Here is a 19,647-nt window from a genome sequence, read left to right as displayed (position 1 = left end):
CCCTACGCCCGCCCGTCTGCCCGCCGCCTGGGAGTTGCCTCCAGCTTCGGGGCAGCGCCTCAGACCACATCCTGGTCCCTCGCTTTGCGTTGGCGTGGGGGCGCGCTACGGGACACTGGGAGCCTGGCCCCCAGGGAGGATAGAGGGATCCCGGGGAGGACAGATGGACCCCGGTCCTGGTGACGGTATTTCTCAAAGTGTGGCCCACGGGCCACCTGCATCAGACCCACGTTGGTGCCAATACAGAATCGGGGCCCACTGTGAGGCAGGGACTCTGGGCGCCGAGGGCCTGCACTTGGTGTCGCTGGGTGACTCCTGAGAGCGTTAAAGTTTGAGAGGCTCTGTGTGTTTGTTGGGTGGGTGACTGTGTGGGCATGTGCAGGAGCAGCTGAACAGGACCGGGTTGATTGCAACCGCAAACGGTGAGGCCTCGCTGCCCTGTCAGTGAGGCGAGGTTGGCACCGTGACCGCCTCCGGACCTCTCCACACTGCAGGCTGGTAAAATCCTGGGCTGAGGCGTGCAGCCTCTGGAAGTGGAGGGGTCGCCCCACGTGGCCTGGAAGTGGGGGGGCAGTGGGCTGGGCAGAGATTTGAGGAGTGTGGGGTGCTCAGCTCAGGGCGTTTATGAAGTCAGCCTGACTTCTAGCTCTGAGTTCAAGAAGGATTCTTCTCTCCTTCCCCCACCTGGCATGATGTCCGCCGCTGTTTCGGCCCTGGAGTAACTGATCAGAAAGGGCTTTGCCTCATTTATCCACTCGCAGAGGGATGCTTTCAACTTGGCCTCCCGGGGCCACTCAGACTAAATGGCTAGTGGCCCAGTAGCTGTGGAAGCGGCCATCGGGCCACCCCTACATGAGCCGGGCCAGGCTGACTCCCTTGTTCCTGGCAGAGGCAATGGGCTGCCCACTGTGTGGTAGCGAGGGAGTCCCGACGCTAACGTTTCTTGCGCCTTCTCACATAGGACAAGTCCCTGCCTTCCATCCCAGGCAAGGCAGGAGCCTGGACCCAGGAGAAGGGGGTCCTGTTTGCCTTTATAGAAAGTCAAGAGACTCTGGCTGGTGGGGCCGGTGGAGGGGGACAGTGCCTGTTTGCCTCTTAGTATTGCCAACACAGGTGGTATAGAGGTTTCCAGAAATTAGAATTCCCCTTATTACATCCCTTAGACCAGAAATTACTTCACTGATCAGCATGCAAATGGAAGTAATGTTTCCAGGTCCTGCTGTGGCCAGAAAGGGTAGGGAGCCTGGGGCAGAAACACAGCCAAGCCTCTGGCCCTCAGTTGACTGCTTTTATCTGGCAGATGGCATTGCTTCCCACTGCACAGCCAAGTTGAGGTGTCTCTGAGTTTTCCCCCAAGGCTTTCACGGTGCATTTAATCAGAAGTGCTCAGAGTGTCTTTCAGAGATGTGCTCCCAAGGGGAATGCTTAATCCAACCCCAGAGTTTCGTCGGCCAACATTAACTCTGTGTCTGCACAAACAGAATCTTGGGCAGAGGTGAAGTAATTATCCATTTGCAGCCGGGGGGCCTCCTGTAGTTAGACGAAGGCAGGAGGGATTGATTTAAGCTGCCTGAGCTCATGTCTGAAAGGAACCAGATGGATGGTACAGGTCTCTAGTGTCCCGACCAGCTTTTCTAGAGATCCAGTGAGTGGAACTTGACTCGCCTCTTGTCATTCCTCCCCGGGAAGTCAGGGCAGCTGTGTGCACCCCATCCCCCAACCCCAGGAGGGAGAGCTTGGAGTACAGGATGGGGGAGGCCGATATCCAGCGGTCTGATATTTCCTGAAAGAGACCTAGGCCTCGTTTCGTCCCTCTCTTGCCTGTAGGAGCCTCGTAAATGGAACATTTTCGGAAATCAAGGACCGAATGTTTTCCCATCTACCTTCCCTGCAGCTGCTGTGAGTATGGACAGTCCCTCTGCAAGATGGGAGTCGTTGAAGGGTGTTCTCTGCCTCTTTGGTATCAGCCTTCCTAAAACATGCCAGTTCCCTGAGGAAACAGTGGCTTCCCTTAGTGCTCACCTGCCTCGCGGTGTCCTCCGCTAAGTGCCAAGACCCCCTCCTTCCAGGTCCTCACCTGATGCTGGACAATGGTTTCTTTGAGGGCTTGATTGCAGATTCCCAACTCGCAGATGCAGTAACTGGAGTGGTATTTGCATGGTTCATGACCAGAACTTCATCTCAATGAACTGTTCCCCAAACTTCTCACTTTAAAAGAAACTCACATTTTAAAATCTTGGCATTACTCTGCAGAGAAGAGCATTTCTAGTTTACCAAGTACTTAGAGTCAGGCAACGCACTGTGCACTTATATGCATGATTTTATCTCATCAGTGTATTATCCCTTCGAGGAGAATATTTTTATTTTCCTACTTGACAGATGAGGAAACTGAGATTCAGAGGAGTTAATTAACTTGCCTTAAATCACAGCACCAGGATTCTAACCCTGGTCCAAAACCCACACTCACAGCTCTGCTCAATGAGCCGTCCCCAAGTCACCATGGTGGATAAACACATGCCCTGTAACCCATGTCAGTTGATGAGCAGAAAGTTCGAAAAGCACTTTACAAAAGCAAATCTGTAACAGGCAAAGTCGTGAGTACAGAGCTCATTCTCTTCACTGTTGCTTTTGTAATTTGGAGTTGAGATCGTAATTCAACAGTGAGCTGCAGAAAAATGTGGAGAAACAAAGATCACTGCTCATCTAAATAAACTTAATGTTGATGCTTTTGTTCGTGAAGTTTTATATATCCACCCCCCCACCCCCACCCCAGAACAGGGTATCAAACTCAGAATCTTGTGCTTGTGTGGAAGGCACAGTGCCACTGAGCTACATCCCTGGCCCCATATGCCCACTTTTAAAATTATACTTAACATTTAAAAAATCTGAAATCTCTTAGAATTGCAATGGTGTTACAATACATTTTCTATATAATGGTAGGAATAGAAACAATTTTAGATAGTCTTTTCTCAAATAAAGTGGTTACTATATAGATAACATAAGACTTTTACCAAAAGGACTTAAGTAGTGACTCAAATAGGAAATTGCTAGTGATAGAATCTTCTGAAGATTTTACTTTTAAAAATTATTTCTCATGCATAAGTGGTAGGAAATAACTTTTTGCTGTTATTCCAAATGTATGACTTTGTTCAAATCACTTAACTTCTCTGGGCTCAATTTCTCCAAAAATGGAGTTGGATTAGATACTTATGGGTTTCTAGTCCCATGATTGCATATGCATCAGAAAGCCTGCCTTGGCTGTTTAGTTGTGCCTAGCAACAGAATGTTTTCAAATAACAGTTATCAGTTCATACTGACTGAGACCCCAGGGGAAGAAGGGATAGGGTGTTGGAGGTGACCAGAGAAAAAAATCCCATAAAAGGAACCCACTCATCACTGTCTCAGTCTTCAACCTGTGAGAGTCAGGCTGGGGCGTAAAGGGTGGTTCTCAAGCTGGACCCGTTTGCTGACAGATCAGACTTTGCAAAAGAATCAGAAATGGCTCCATGTAGCTCAAGCTCTAGGCCTGTACATTGCACTCTGTCTTATTTTCAGATTGCTGAATTCTAACTCATTCACGGTGATCCGGGATGATGCATTCGCTGGACTTTTCCACCTTGAATACCTGTAAGTGTCAAGGTTTGTGGACTCAGGACTCGGCATCTTGGTGGACTTGCTGGATGCCATCCTGCCTGGGGCAGCATCTCTGGAGCACTTAGCATGGAGGAAACCAGACCCCCAGCCCTGACCTTTGATCGTTCACTAGCTTAGAAACATGCGGGAGCAGGAGGAGGCTGGAGACAAAGGGAGAAAGGAAACAAGGAAAAATACTCATTCATTCTCTGTTGACATTTAATTTGTCATGTAGTAAGCACAATTGGAAACTGCGCTGGATATTTTTACCTCTCATAACTAGGCATGGGTTTGCTGATCAGCCAGAAATAGAGCCGAAGGGTTCTAAGGGCTACTTATTTTTAAACAAAGTTTCCCTCTTTAGGGAATGCTTTAGCCTGCTTTCACCAGCTGTCCCACATCCCTCTCCTGTAAGTCCTGCTGAGGGTTTAATTGTGTTTTCCTTTCTCCTTAACTCCCACTAAAAAGAAACAAAGAAAAAGATTTCTCCTTCTTCAGATATACAGCTTCTTTCCTGAGGATGAACTTTGTTCTCCTTCTGAGTTCTGCCTTTTTTCATTTTCATGTCCTTTTCCCCCTTAAGTTCTTGCATCCTTGTATTTGTGAATTTGTAAGAATCTTCTATCAGATGGGATTTCCTTACTTAGCAGCCAGCAAGAGCTTTACAGTCCTGCCTCTGCTTTCTTATCTGAGGCCAACAGGTGGATGTTGGAATTCTAGACACGTTCTGGTTTAGGAAAGCTGTCTGCTGATTTGGGATTGTGGGGAGCCATGCTGTAGGACTTTCCTCCAGAGAAGACATCATGTGCGTATTCTCAGCATCCAGTGCTCTGACGGTAGGCGTAAGACAGGGAAAGGGGCAAAACCCTGCCAGGCTTTCTCAAAACACATGAAGAGTGATGGAGTTAGCAGAGATAAGGCTCGGAGTTTCCTCTGATTCGAAGTTCGCCTTCCTGCTTAGTTTAGTGGGGAGGAAGTTAATTCATGCTGAAGTCTAGCACTAAAGAGATACCAGATCTTGTAGAAACAGGCATCAGAAAGCTCTCAGTGCAGGAACCAAGAACCAGATGAGTCATTCATGGTGTGGCAGAGGTGCCAAAGCCCCTCCCTTGGACAGTCTCACCCAAGCCCCCCTTGCATCCAATGCAATTCTACACTGCCAATGAAAACTGAGCTCTCTGTGGCCCTGGGGTAGCCATAGCACATTCTTTTCATACCTTTCCCACAAAGACTTTAAATCATGCCAGTGTTATTGTTGCAAGATTCTGTGTGCAAATCCTGTGCCATTTCAGCCCAGAGAGAGTCAGCCCTTGTCCACTTCATTATGCGTCCCACTTCCCAGTGGTACAGAGGTAGTGAGAGAAGCCCTGCCTCGTCCCCCATGTGCCCCGAGATTAGATTGTGTGGGACATGATGAGCTCAAGGTTGGTGGAGGCCAAGCTTAATGGGATTCTCCCTCAGAAATGTGCAGCAATGGCCTTCCCTCCAGGGACCATGACATTAACAAAAGTATGAACAGCCAGGTGCTGGGAAATGTAAGTGGAGCTGAGTAGGGAGAATGTCTGCATGCTTTCCAGTCTTGCAGAGCTGTGAGAACATCTGGCCTTTGTACAGCACAGGCCTCCCACTGTGGCCCCAAAGTGCTTTACCCAAGCTGCCACCCTAAATTTGAAGACTTCGTGCTGCATCTGTAAGGAGCATGGGGACATGCCCATGTGCACACACACTGCACCCGTGTGGAATTTGTTGTGGCCAACTTCATTTTCAGAGACTGTATAGTTCCTGAATGCTCCAAGATTTTGCTCAAAAAGCATACCTGTATCATTTCTTAGCAATATTAAGTAGTGGAAACTCACTTGACTTATACTACTCTTTTCCTTAGATTCATCGAAGGGAACAAAATAGAAACCATTTCAAGAAATGCCTTCCGTGGCCTCCGTGACCTGACTCACCTGTAAGTCCTTAAACACCGTCACAAGACCCTTGAGGTGTGGCGGAAGATTTGCCGCCTAGTGTGTCTCCCACCTTGAGATTTCTGTACCGTTGTGTTCCCGGAAGGCATCGCCTCTCCTGGTTGCCCAAGGGGTTTCTGTGATGCCAGGCAGACCCAGCTCATGTGAAGAGCACACACTGGGCATTATTATATTCTCCATCCGCTGGGTCTGGTGCTGGGACCCCAGATGCATGTGATGTAAGGAGCCCTATGGGCTGCAAGGGCGCCTCGTGGCTGGTGGCAGAGATGGGGCAGCAATGAGCACACACTTTGTTCCTACTCGGTGCCAGGCTCAAGGCTGGGTGCTTGAGCCAATCTTTTTCTGTATCTTCTGTGATCATCCATGAGTCCCTGTTTTACAGATGTGGGAACTGAGGCTTAAATGGCCCATACAGGAATGTCAAATGTAGGGTCCGAACTAGCCCGAGGTAGAATAGAGACGTTTTCATGGTTCTTCTCGTGCGAATGTGAATCACTTTTTCTGTTAGTTTGGATTAATCTGTGCCTTCTGCTAAGCTCTCTGGGTTCCTTAATAGCTTTCTGGAGACAAAAATATTAAACAAATTGATTGGAATTGGTGTATCAGAATGAAGCAAGTACACACATTTAGTGAATATATAAAATTGGAAAAAATAGTGTTTTTATAAAAAAATGTAAACATAGTCATCATCTGGGTGGGAACGATTCATTAGTCAGGAACCAGGTTCCATTTGCGAGATAAATTTTGTGTTTCTGAGTAAGATGACATGTCTCATCTCCGTAGCCTGCCTGCCTACAGTAAATGAAAATTGGGAGCATGCAGGAGGTTTGCATGTGGGTGTTGGGCAGGGACGGTGGTGCCTTGGGTGTAACCTTGACTCCTACAGTGCGGACACAGTCACCTAGCCTGATACCTGCAAAGGCATGTGGGTGGGCCCAGCCAGTCCCCCACAGCTGCCAAGTGCAGCCTGAGCTGGAGCCCGCACAGTGAGGAGATGAGGGGATGAACACGGGCAGTCAGACATCCACATCAGCCCAGTCCAGACCGGAAGCTGTCTGACCGTTGTTGGCATTGTGGCTCCCGGGTTTCCTTTCTTCCAATGAAAGCCTTGACTCTTTTACAGATTCGGCTTATGTGCCAAGTCCCCTGTGTTCCTCAGGGACTAAAATTATGGGCGTTGGAGTCCTACAAGCCTGCGTTCATTCAAATCTCAAGACCATCATTTATTAGTATTACTTTGCTTGGCCCCAGTTTCCTTGTGCTTAACATGAAGGAAAATTATGACTGATTTCTTAGGGTTGCTGTACATAGTGGGTTCACGATGCATACTTGCAAAGCATCTAACCCACTCCCCATGGTAAATGCTCAAGGTAAGGTTGGCATTATTGTGATCATGGTTATCAAAAATATCGTTCCTTCTGTGTCTCATTAAAAAAATCTCGATTTTTCTCCATGGACTGCTGAGTGGCCTTGGCAGTTTGATTGGCCAGACAGAGTCTTCCAAGAGGACAACTGTGGGTGTCCGGAGAGGAACAGCTGAGGCTGGAGAAGTTTAGCAGTCCCTGGGCAGATTAGGAACTTCAGGCAAAGCTCATGTGCCAAACTGGGTCATTTGCCTAGCTAGCTATCGTTGCTCTGTCGGGGGCGGGCTGTGAGTGTGTGGGTATTGGGCGTGGATATTTGCATATCTTTGTGCGTGCTTGTCCATGAGCACATGGACTATATGCATGTGTGCGTGACTGTGTTTATGTGTGCATGCTTGTGCACTTGTTATTTCATGGGTTATCATGTGCGCATACAGACAAGAGGCCCTCCCTTCTCTGTGTGACACCCAGACGGCACAAATATGGAGTGAACAAAGGGAATCTTCCGCTGGGGTCCAGAATGCATCTCCGTGCAGCAAGTGTTACTCTGAAGACCAGTATCACATCCTTTGCTTGCCCAAGAACTGTTTCTTCTGCCCCTGGTTTTCTGGAATCTGCCTTTCCTTCATCTGATCAGGTCTATCTGCTCCATGAAGCCATTCCCGATCTCTTTTGTCCTCCCTTCTGTTGGCTGCGACAGTAGTGGCTGTTGCTTTCTCCCCCCAGCAGCGTGGACAGCTCCCCAAAGACAGGGTCCTTGCAGAGGTTCCATTAGCTCTGCTCTCCTTTCCCCAGGAGCGTGCTAAGCCAGCCGGCACACTTTCCGATTCGCTGGTGCACTAACAAGTTTCTTACTGAATTGGACTTCTTCAGGTCCTCCACAAATCTGATGACTTTTAAAGTTGGTTTCCTCTAGGCTGGAGATGTATTTAATAGCTAAAGCAATTTCATGTTGTTCAAAGAATGAACTGATCTCCTTCCATTCTTTTTTGTTAAACCTTTAATAAAGAGGAGACATCAGCTTGAAAATTCACTCCTGTGCTTAACAGAGGTCCCTACCTGGAATTTCCTTGTTTAATTTAAGTATCTGATCTTTATCTTTTTTATGAACTTTCCAACATCTACAGACTCACACTCATAGAAAGGTAGAAAACATTGAAGGAGGGAGCCCTGTCAATCTGTAACTAAAATCTAGGACGTTGTTTTCCAGCAGTCCTGTAAAACCCAAGGGACAGGGAGCTGTTAAATAGTTTCAGAAGTGAAGTAAGTGCCATGATTTTGTAGACAAAATGAAAGGGAGATGTTAAGCACTTAGTGTGAGTGGGATGGGTAATCCATCTCTATAATTCTGTTTTCTAAATTCTGAATTGCATACTCAAAATAATCACTAAACATTCTACTTTCTTCCTTTGGCTTTAGCCATTCCATATATTCTCATCACTTCACTATAATAACTTCTAGTTAGATAAAATTTCTAGCTAAATAGTTAACCTTTAATTAGCTAAAATATTTTTTTACATTGCTTTCCAGAAAAAGCTACCATCAGCCTGAAAAAATCAAAACAAACGCACCTTTTAATAAATCTCGAAAAGACTATGCTCAATCTTATTATATTTTCCAACACATTAAAAATGTACAAGTAAATCATTTTAAAAAGCAGGATAAAATAATGCTTGAAATAATGTTTTAATCCATTTGTGGTTACCTAGATGGGAAGGGGCATAATTCAGAAACTACAAGTCGCTCCATGTTCATTTGGTATCTTGAAGCGAGAATGTTTGGATTAAAAAGTGAGCTCAAGCTTCCTGCTCTGCCCAGCTGACTGACTCTAAGGAGAAGCGTACATTTCTGTGACCATTTTTCTGGGTTGTATTTTTAAAAGGTTGGCGCTGAATTGCCTACATGTTTATCATTTCTCTGTTGTGCCATTTGCACTCATATGAATAAAAGAAAACAGACGTAGGCAACACTTTCTGGGCTGACTCACATTAACAGTGCGTGGTGCCTAGGGAAATCACAGACTTGATGTACACTGCCGGTTCTACACCTAGCATCTTCCTTCAGCAGCCCTGCACTGTGGACATTCATCCTCAGCAGGATGATGGCAGGGAGCTGAGAATCCTGAATCATCAGGAACTGATCTGTTCACACAAGTCTACTTCCTGGATGTGCAGAGTGGACCACAGCATCTCCGGAAGATCTTCAACACTATACCACACACGTGGAATGGTTTCTCATCAACCTTTGTTAATGAGAAAATGAAACTGATCATTGCCTAAATATTTGGGTTCGTCGAGATGTTATTATATTCTCCTTAAGGGTTGAAGCTGAGAGTCATTATGTAAAAGTGTATTCACTGAATCCTTTATAGAGCCATATGTGGTAGAACTCACTTAGATGGTTCACTGGGGAGTTTCTTGGAACAAGACCTTCATCATTCACACTTTGGTACTTAATTCATTAGTTCAACAGGAGTTCTGGGAACAAAGCACTGTTCTAAGGACTGGGAATATAGCCACGGACAAACAGACAAGAATCCCCGTCCTCATGTTGCTTATGCATGGGGAGGACACACAGCTAATATATGGATTACCAGAATATGTGCTGGGCCAACAGACATCTAACAACGGGGCTCAACAGAGCAGGGAAGAGAGATGGGCAGAGGTCAGGAAGCGGGTGATGGGTGAGGACAAACCTAAAAGAAGTGATGGAGTGAGCTGTGTGGCTATCTAGGGAAGTGTTCCAGGTGGGCGGAACATTACACAGGCCTGGAGGCCACTGAGGACCAGCAGGGAGGCCAGGGTGGCTGGATCTGAGTGGCGGAAGAGGTGATCTCATAGGAGAGCAGGAATGGAGGCATCTAGACAGTACAGCATCTTGCACGCCATCAAAGGGATTTGGCTCTTATTCCAAGAAACAATGGAAGCCAACTGAGGGTTCACAGATGTGCATAAAGAGCTTAATCAGTGCTTGTTTGGAAAAACAAAGGCCAAGAAAAAGCTGACATTGTCATCCCACTTCCATAATGTCATTTTTGTATAACTGATCTCATATCTTCCTTTCAGTATCGATGATCAGATCCAGGAATTGAATCGCGATTTGATGAGGAGGTTGAAAGTATGGTTTAAGCCATTAGCTGTCTGTAAAGGGACTTCAGAGTGACCCGGCATGAAAATAAGAGCCACATTAAAATGTGACTTTCTGTTTCCAGGTCTTTGGCCAATAACCACATTAAAGCACTACCCAGGGATGTCTTCAGTGATTTAGACTCTCTGATTGAACTGTAAGTAATGAAATTAAGTCTGTGTGTACTTGTCACTGGGTCCCAGTTAGTCATATCTGTCAATTCCTTCTGCTTCTTTCCTGCATTTCTTTTATGAGGTAGCTAAAAATCAATAACAAAGTAATGCATACTGGGAAATGGCGTGCAGTGGGTATTGTGTTGGATTTGCCATTTGATGATATACTTAGTACCATGAGGCCAGTGGTTCATCAGGATTGCTGGGGGGGGGTACCATGCTCTGAAATAGTGTCTGCTTTATATTCTAGTGTACCTCACTTCTCACTGGACATAGTTTAGTCAGATCTTAAAAGTTTCATCTATGTATGGGAAAACTGTGCCTATAATGTCCTGTTTCTGTTTACAAGATCCTGTGTTTGGAAGTGTTCATCTCTCATTCCTCCCCCATTTCCACCGTGGCATGGGGACAACTTCAAGAGGGCTTGGAGAGATGATGGTATATTGTCTCTGAGAGCTCCCTGTATGCTACAGCAGTTAAAGCACAGGTGCATTAAATACCGACAATAATAAGTATAAGAAGGAGGATGCATAAAAATACATTTTTTAAAATTTCACTTTTAGAGAGTTTTAATTATTTCAAGATGTGAATTTTGGTGTTTCAAGTCACTACCAAAACATGTCAGGTATGTCCATTTCTCTGTGCTCATATTTGTGTTTTGTTTTAGAGATTTAAGGGGTAATAAATTTGAATGTGACTGCAAAGCCAAGTGGTTGTATCTGTGGTTGAAGATGACAAATTCCACTGTTTCCGATGTGCTGTGCATCAGCCCTCCGGAATATCAGGAGAAGAAGCTTAATGACGTAACCAGCTTTGACTATGAATGTACAACCACAGGTATTCAAAAGCCCTGTTGTCAGAGACTGACGGGAGAATCTTTGTTTTTCTTGGAGATTGTCAGAAAGGTGTGGGGAAAAGTGAATGTAGCTTTCTACTCTGAGATTATTTTAGAGAAAGTTTAAGCATTCTAAAAGAAATGAATTTATGTAGTTAGTAAATTGTCTCAACAGTTTAGAAGGATTTTTGAATTCACTCACTTTGTTTTTGATTCTTTACAAAATTCAAATTTCTCTAAGGGTTTCTTTTTTTAAGGTCAAAATATAGGCTTGTGAGTTTAACATGAGAACATCTTCAAATCAATCTAGGTTACATGGAAAGCCAGTACAGAGAGGCCTGAATTAATTTGTTGTTACTGTTTTCTGGATTTAATAAGGTAATGCTAATTTGGAAATTTTATGCCAGACTTTAAAAACTTATACATTGCTTTCATAGATCTAAGAAAGAAGAGAGAACGGGTAAATTATAACCAATGGCAAAATAGAAAAGTATAAGTTGGCAATCAGTTATCAAAAGAAAAAAGCTGATGTTGATGAGAAAATGCAAGGAAGTTTGATTTGGCTCTTCTATTGTCTGCCTCAGGGTTTCAGTTTGTACATTTTTCAGGTTATAGAATAGAATTAAAATACCAGAGGCCTCAGCTGTCACTGCATATAGAGGGCAGGTGAGTATCTCCATAAGAAAGGCTCAGGTGAAGTTTCTCTGGCTTCTGAAGCCAGGTTTTAAAGGAGAGAGGATCAATCCGCAGCATGAAACCTGCTTTCTAGCTGTTCATGGAAATAAACATTTAGGCTGAGTGTTGATATCCACACAGCCTCAAGGCATGTCAGGAGAAGCAGCCTGAATGGGAAATCAGAAAAGAGTTACAGTAACTCAAAAGACATAAAAATTCAAAGAACAAAATGTTATATTTAGGCCAGATCCTGCTACCACCTTCCAAACAAATAAACAAAATCCCACAAACTAACAGTGATTTCTAAATGTCTTTGTTTCCCAGTAAAGGACCCCACACATTCTGTTCTTTTATAGAAAACTTGCAATCTCATGGAAGTGCCCTTGTCTTTCATCTTCGAATAGGGGCTTATTCGGCTGTGTAATTGGCAGGTCCCCTTCAGCCAGCTGAGGCCACTAAGAGGTTATTTATTGTACTGTAGGGGACAGCACAATAAATCAGAGGTCATAATCAGTGGCATTTGCACCAAAAAGTGGCATTTGAGACCATGTGGTGTTAAATGCTAAACCGGAGCTCGTGGGCGCCTCTCTGGCCTTTTCTCTAGTCTTTCTGGTGAGGCTAGCAAGTTCCATTGTCCTGTTCAGACCCGGCCTCAGTACATGCAAACATTGCCAGGCCTCTAGGGACTGAGAACTGTTATCAGAAAGGAGATGGTTTGGGACTGGGGTAGCCACCTTCTGTATGTAACCCAGAGTCCCTGGGGCAGTGTGAGTCCAGCACATGGTTGGTCGCTCCTGTATTGTCTTTGCTAACAAGTTTCCTCCTCGAGTCCTAGAAGGCTAGCTGGTGGCAATGCTGTCTTTGTGATTGCTTTGCTACTCCTGAACACATTAGCTCTTGTTCACAGTTCCTCCCATCAGAGAAACATGGTGCAACAAAGCTTGGGCAGCCCTCGGACGCTGTCTCTGCCATGTGAGAACAAGTCCATGCACCGTGAGTGCTTTGGGCTCCTGTCTTCTGCTCAGATCAAGCCCTGGTCTCTGCTGCATTCATTATCAGAGGTTGGGGAGGAGAGGAGTGAGGATGAAGGGAAGATGGAAAGCCACATCCAAGTGACAGGGTCCTTTTAATCATTCCTTTTGGTTCGAGAAGGAGCACATTCTCCTGGGATACTGATTTCCTCTTTGCTCAGCTTTTCAGGAAAGCACTACATTTCTTCAGGTAGCTCACTTCTTGTTTTGCCCAAAGAGTTACCACCCTTTTCCTTGGCAAAGGGAATGTTTAATGCCACACAGCCACCGCCCGACTGCTTCTGCTCTTTAGATTAATCACAGTTTCTTCACACTCCCCAGTCTATTTTTAACCACTCAGAAATCCCTGTTACCTACCGATGATGCCCTGTGTTAGGTGGATAATTCATTAAATTCCTTAGAGGGGGTGAATTTTGCATCCTAATTGTCCTGTTAGCTTCCCTATTTCGAGGCTGATGAAAATGCGAAGAGAAATAATGCATTAATGTGCACTCTCCCCATAGGATCGGCATCATGTATAATTTATTTTCTGCCAGTGCTATAAATAGCTATGTAGAAATCTGTTGATTCTAGTGGGAAAAAGGCCTAAATTGTGAGAGACCCACTGACATCATGAACTGGATTCAGCGTGCCCCGAAGTGGCGGCTCTTTTGGCAGGGAATGCCATTAATATTCTAACACTAGCAAATTGATGTCATGTCGGTATGTGTATTCTTTGGGCTCTTTCCGCAATGAATGTACGTATGCCTGCAGTTTAAGACTGGCAGATTAAGATAGGGGAGAGAAAAGATGTTTAAATCCCTCTGGCCCCTTTCTTGTTCAGGCACAGACACCTATGTATCCAGTCAGCGTCTTCTGGCCTTTTTCTTGTTTTCCTTTTCTTCCTCTTCTTCCTCCTTCTCTTCCTTCTGTGGTGAGGCTGGGAACTATCAGGAATTTGATTTGTCATTCAAGTGACTTAACGTGTGTTATGTCAGTATATAGAAAATATCATGAAGCCATTGTTTTGGAACAATAAAATAGGGCCTCTAAAAGGTAGAGGAAAGTACTGTCTATCCTGGAACTTCTTTTTCATCTTGGGGTTGTTCCTCAGTGAGAACGGAAACCTCTGGTCTGCACTTCAAACAGCCTGCATGTTAAAGCAAACGCTCGCGTTTCTGGGAACTCGGAGTGCAGTTGGGAGACGGATGGGAACGAGGAGACCCGTGAGTTATGGCCAGCGAGGGGGTGTTAGAACCTTGGGCAGACTTGGATGAGAGGAGTGTAACCAGAGACAGAGAGGAAGACTTTATAGCCATCCCGGCTGTAATTAAAATAGTGCGGCTGCGTTCTCAGCCCTCTGTCGCCAGGAGAGGGGTGCGCATGGCCCGTCACCTCCCGCGCCCCCATCTGCTCCTGCTCATGCCCATGCGGTCCGCGGTGCTGACTGCCGGGACCCACGGCCCTCCCCTGGCAGTCTGCAGAGTGAGCCATGGGCGAGGCAGACCACTCCACGCGATAAGCCGGAAAGCGTCCGTGATTCAGCGCCCACTGTGCAGCCAGAACGGGGCCAGGGGCACCTCTTCAAGTTAAGGTGGGTGGAGCTCCACTTTGCGCTAGGCTAAGCGCTGGTGTCTGTACCCAGAGTAAGCCACCGTGCAGAGAGGTGAAGTCCCTTGCCCAAGGGCATTCAGCAAGAAAGGTCTGCTTGACTCCAGCGTCTTGCCTTAGGTGCCATTGAAGTGGACGCTGCTCCAGGAGATGCGCTAGGGCAGAATAGGGGTGCCCCTTTTGGACCTCAATTCTATATTATTTATATGCCCAAACCACCGCGGGGACCTGACCGGTCCGCCATCCAGCTCCTTCCAGCTCGGGAGCTCAATCTCCTCCTCCTCTCTATTCTGAATTTGTAAAGTGAGACCGGAGGAGCAGAGACGTGCCCAGCCTGGGGTCTCAGGTGGGACGGGCTCTCAGCCATCTGCCTGGTGCTCTTTCTCCAGCTCCTAGCAGCCTTCACTCCCTCAACCTTAACCTCCTTCGCTCCCCTGCCCCACTCTTCCTACTGCACCCCTGCCCTGCTGCTGTCACCTCCTTTTCTGCCTGCATTCCCACTGTGCTCTGCCGCGTTACTCACTACTCAGAAACCCTGCGGATGGCGTCTTTGACCGGGCTTCCCAGGCAGCAGTTACTTCTTGAAGGGCTGCACAGCAGCTGTGGTAGGCTGGAGGAAGTCTAGGATCCTGACCTGCCGGCCAGGAGAAGCTGTGTGGCCATGGCCAGGCGCTCAGCCTCTCTGAGCTCACAGCTCTAAGATTCCCCCCTCTACCTCCAAACTGGACTCTGACGTTATTGTTTAAGGACAGTAATACGGTTTGACCACAGTGTGTAGTAATAAGCCTAGAGAGTTTCATGGATGGGGCTGGTCACAGCAGGCCTTGCAGAGGACATGGGACTCGGGTGGGGACAGACCAGGCCTGGCTGAGAAAGGGCTGGGCAGAGTAAGGATTCCTCTTAGGAAGGACTTAGCCAGGTGTCCACCGTGACCCATGTTTAGCGTTGTGTTACCAAGGAGCAATGCACATTGAAGCATCTATGGCCCCCGAAATAGCCTTTGTTTCTTAACCTTTATTAGCATGGCTTTTGTAAAAGGCTCCTCCTTCTCTACATTTCCCTAGTTACCCCCACAGCAGCTCTCCTTTCTTCTGGGGTCATGCTTGTTCTGCCCTTGGCAGTCAGTTGTATGTCCCTACCAAGACCCAGCCCAGCTAGTTGGCTGCAGCTCAGCAGAGTCAGAAGGGTGGACTTCCTAGCATGTGGAAGAGGAAACCATGGGCCATGGTGCTTAGAGACCCAGTAGACCTCCTTACTTGTTCACTGAACTGCACACCCTGTTGTACCTGGAGCATGGCACCTTCTTACCACCACACCAAGTCTAGTGGCCTGCGGTAAGCTCAGGGGTTCGCTGGCCCCTCAGGCTTCTCTTGGCCCCTGAGTTGGATTTGGTTTCTAAAGGTCAGTGTGCCCTTTGGGGAGTACAGTGCTCATTCTGAACCTGTGGGGGTGCTGTTTCCCATCCCGTGTGGTTGGAGCAGGGGTGCAATCACAGCTGGTAAGGAGCTGGCATCAGGTAAGTCTGAGAAGCTCTGTCACATCAAACAAAACTAAGGAGTCTGCATTCCTGTAGGGGCTGTTCAGAGAGCGCTGGAAGAGCAGTTCCCCAAATTCACTGGACCACACGGCCCTGCCTCACAGAGTGACTAGCTTGACAGCTTTGAGAACGTCTCTGTGTCCTTCTCCCTTCTTGGCTTTTGGAAAACCAGGTGTCACCAAATTTGTTTAAAACGTTGATCTTTTTGCCAAACATGCGGAGTTGCTTACACACAGGAAGCTGTATCAGAAGCTGTGCTTTCAGCCAGGCAGCCTTGTACAGGCCAGAACCTCCAGGGACCACTAGGGTGCAATGGGCCAGGACGCATGTTTGCTCAGAGCCCGCCCTCCTCCTCGCTCGTATCCATCGTGAAAAGGATAGCAGGGGATGGGACCACACAAGGCATTTCATGCCTGTCTTCTGTTCTCACCCCCCCCTGCCCCAGATTTCGTGGTTCACCAGACCCTGCCCTACCAGTCGGTATCCGTGGACACGTTCAACTCCAAGAATGATGTGTACGTGGCCATCGCACAGCCCAGCATGGAGAACTGCATGGTGCTGGAGTGGGACCATATCGAGATGAATTTCCGGAGCTACGACAACATCACAGGTGCGTTGTGCTGCCGTCAGACGTGCTGACCTGATTTTAGCATCACTCCAAGAAAAGCACTGTCCGCTGTCCTATGGAGGGAGAGCTGGGTGCTCTGAGGTGGCTGGAAGTGGGGACCACGTTCCATCTACCCTCGTGGTACTCCAGAGTGTCCTGGGCATGGCCAGTTATCAATGACAGGAGGTGACCCCGTAGGAGGCGGGAAGCATCTTGTAGGAGTGTTGAGGTCACACTGAGCAGCCCATGGTCCTGTGCAGTTCTGGCAGCCTGTCTGCTTGAGCTTCTTTGCAGCAAAACCCTGCCTTTGACTTTTTCTAAGCTGATTATTAACTAATGAATTAAGACAAGCTGAGCCAGGTGGTGCTGTAGTCACAGCATTGTGGGAGGCTGAGGCAGGAAGATTCCAAGTTCCAGCTCAGCCTGGGCAACTTGGACTGTGTTTCAAAGTTAAAAAAATTTTTTTTTAAAAAGTCTGGAGTTTTAGCTTAGGGCAAGATTCCTGGTTTCAGTCCTACAAGAAAACCCAAACCAAACACACACACACACACACACACACACACACACACACACACACACACACTGTAGCTTATTTTTGCCACATCTCAGTGATTACTGCTTTCTTTAATAAGTACATAAACAACAAGAATAAACAGACTCCTGAATTCAGGCCTCTGGGACGTCATTTAATTAATGCTTCTTTCAGTGCCATTGTGGGATACTAATGTCTTAGTGCTGGTAACAGCAGACTGCTTGCTGGCTTTTTAAGTAAGTGGAGAAAATTAAAATCAAAATAATCTTTCAAGGACTTCTCAGTCATCCAAGTGCAGTCTCACACGGATGCCAACTTTATAAACAGTGCCGTGTAGGCCTAGTTACCACCCTCTGAGAGTCCCCTTGAGGCTGCTGTCCATGAGGGCAGTGTGGTGTCCAGATAGAAGCCTTAGGGCTCTCTCAGGCAGGAGGTGGCCCTGCAGCAGGCCTGGGGACCAGACAGCGTCATCCCACTGGGGCTGGAAGAGCTGCTAATGAGCCTGGTCTCCTGGAGATCCCTAGACCTGCACCTCTGGTGCTCAGAAGATGCCATTTCCCAAGAGCTGGTGCTGGTGCTGAGCCCACCTTTCTGGGAGTGGCTGCTCAGAAGTGCAGCCTCCGGCCAAGGGGCTCTGGGTAAACCTCTGGGGATGCCAAGGCCTAGGTCCGTGTTGGCAAAGCTACAGCACATGCCATGGCTGGCTGTTTGTTACCAGGTTCACCATCACTGCCCTAGGACCTCAAAGCCAGGCCTGGTAAAGGAAAGAGGGTGGTGAAGGAGGGACTCTGCACATCCTAATGATGACTTTTTGCTTCCTCTTTTCTGCCCTTAGGAGATAGTGAAGGGAAGCATGGGCTCGCCTGGCCCTTCTCCCTCCCGAAGGAGGCCTGCAGTTCTCCTCTAGGGGGAGCTCTAGAGCCCCTGTTGTCTTCCCTCCCTCCCATTGCCCCCTTCCTCCTCGCCTTCCTTTCTTCTTTCTTTGTGGTACTGGGATCAAACCCAGAGGTGCTCTTGACCATGAGCCCCTTTTTAGTTTTTCTTCTGAGACATGGTCTAGGTTGCCCAGACCTGCCTTGAATTTGTGATCCTCCTGCCTCAGCTTCCTGAGTAGCAAGTGCTTGTGCACAGTGGGCCAGGTTATGCCGGGTGCAGGCTTATCTCATTGGCCACTCACATCAGCCCCTGGAGCCGTGATTGAGGGTTGCCTGCCCACAGGTAGGAGGCACAGCCTCTTCTGCAGAGCCAGGTGGCTCGGAGGCTGTAAAGAGCGCAGGCACTGCCCTCTGCTGCATGCTGGGAAGCGTGGGCCTGTGACATGGGTGGACTCTGAGCGCCCAGCACAGCCTCAGAAGGGCCGCGGTCACTGTTCCTTCAGGGACAGAGCCTGGGATCTGTCACCATGCCGCCTGGCTCCTCCCCGTCCCAGGAAGGGGAAAATGACACTCTCCGCCTGCCCTTACCATGAGTTGTAGCTGGTGGTCCCCAAATTCACTCATCCATCCCTGTACTCGTTCATTCACAAGGTTTCTTGGGCACAACATCTGAGCCAGGAGTATTGTGGGTGCTGGGTACATAGCAGTGACTAAGTTGGATAAAAACCTCTACTTTCAAGGAGGCGGTTAGAGATAGAAATAACTGTGATGTGTAAAAAGTACTAGACCGCTACATACTAAGGAGGAAATGCGTGGAGTGCTGGTCATGGGAGGATGGAAACTTCGGAAAAGGCAGCACTGGCCTCAGTAAAGTGTCAGCTGAAGAGGCTGGGAGGCTTTGGGGACAGGAGTTGGTCTCTGTGGAGAGCAGTCTGGGGTGAGAGCGAGAGGCACCCCGCGCGAAGAGCACCCAGGGGACAGGATTGGGTGAGCAAAGTGACCCCGGGGACAGGTGCAGTGAAAGCCACAGCAGTCAGAGGCTGATCATGGGGGCCTTGGCTTCCTGGGAGACCTCGGCCCTCTGCCCTGAGTGCCCTGCGTGCCCTGTGAAGCCGTAGGCAAGGGCCCGGGCCTGGAGGTGGTGCTAGGGCGTGGTTAGTGCCCACGAGGGGCGTGGCCAGCGCTAGAGTGGTTGGCCAGTGTATGCGTGTGGGCGTGGTCAGGGACAGGCGTGGCTGTGGCCGGGACTAGGGTTGTAGCTGGGCCTTGCTGCTTTCCAGGTATTCTTCAGCCCTTCAGTCTCCAGGTATACATCTTCTGAGCTGAGAGCGCTCACTGGAGCACAGGTGTCAGAGCCCTCCAGAGGGAGGCTGGGGAAGAGGGCGTTACAGGCGTCAGTGGAGGAGGGAGTGTGGCCGTCTTGGTGCCCACAGTTCATCCTGGCATCAGAGAACCTTCAGCTCAGGGATAAATCGGGACACAGCCTTGGAGCCACTTGTCTTGAACCAGAAAGAGGAGAATTGAGAATTCTCCACTCCCTGGGCCGTGCGTTCCTCGTATGTCACCTTATTTGGCCATGGGGTTTTCCCAGTATTGCAAGTCACTGACGGAAAGATGGACTCTTGGCTTACGTACTTGTAGTTGATTTTGTTTGCCTTGTGATTTCTGCATGTTGTATCCCCACCCCCCCACCCCA

General features: G+C 48.0%; 1 protein-coding gene across 1 annotated transcript in view; it reads left to right on the top strand.

Annotated features, from left to right (window-relative positions):
• Nucleotides 1-389: 389 nt before the first annotated feature.
• Nucleotides 390-19,647, top strand: part of Lgi2 (leucine rich repeat LGI family member 2) — a 28,151-nt gene continuing 8,893 nt past the window's right edge. Inside the window, exons 1-7 of the mRNA XM_033758892.1 lie at nucleotides 390-498; nucleotides 1,828-1,899; nucleotides 3,556-3,627; nucleotides 5,516-5,587; nucleotides 10,182-10,253; nucleotides 10,937-11,106; nucleotides 16,383-16,547. Coding sequence (XP_033614783.1) covers nucleotides 1,868-1,899; nucleotides 3,556-3,627; nucleotides 5,516-5,587; nucleotides 10,182-10,253; nucleotides 10,937-11,106; nucleotides 16,383-16,547 — 583 coding nt within the window. The 5' untranslated portion in view covers nucleotides 390-498; nucleotides 1,828-1,867. The remainder of the gene's footprint in view (nucleotides 499-1,827; nucleotides 1,900-3,555; nucleotides 3,628-5,515; nucleotides 5,588-10,181; nucleotides 10,254-10,936; nucleotides 11,107-16,382; nucleotides 16,548-19,647) is intronic.

Source organism: Fukomys damarensis, unplaced genomic scaffold (genome assembly GCF_012274545.1).
Source record: "Fukomys damarensis isolate Sample0158 unplaced genomic scaffold, DMR_v1.0_HiC HiC_scaffold_35, whole genome shotgun sequence".
NCBI lineage: Eukaryota > Metazoa > Chordata > Mammalia > Rodentia > Bathyergidae > Fukomys > Fukomys damarensis.
Note: the sequence above shows the minus strand (reverse complement) of the source record. Positions and strands in the feature narration are given on the sequence as shown.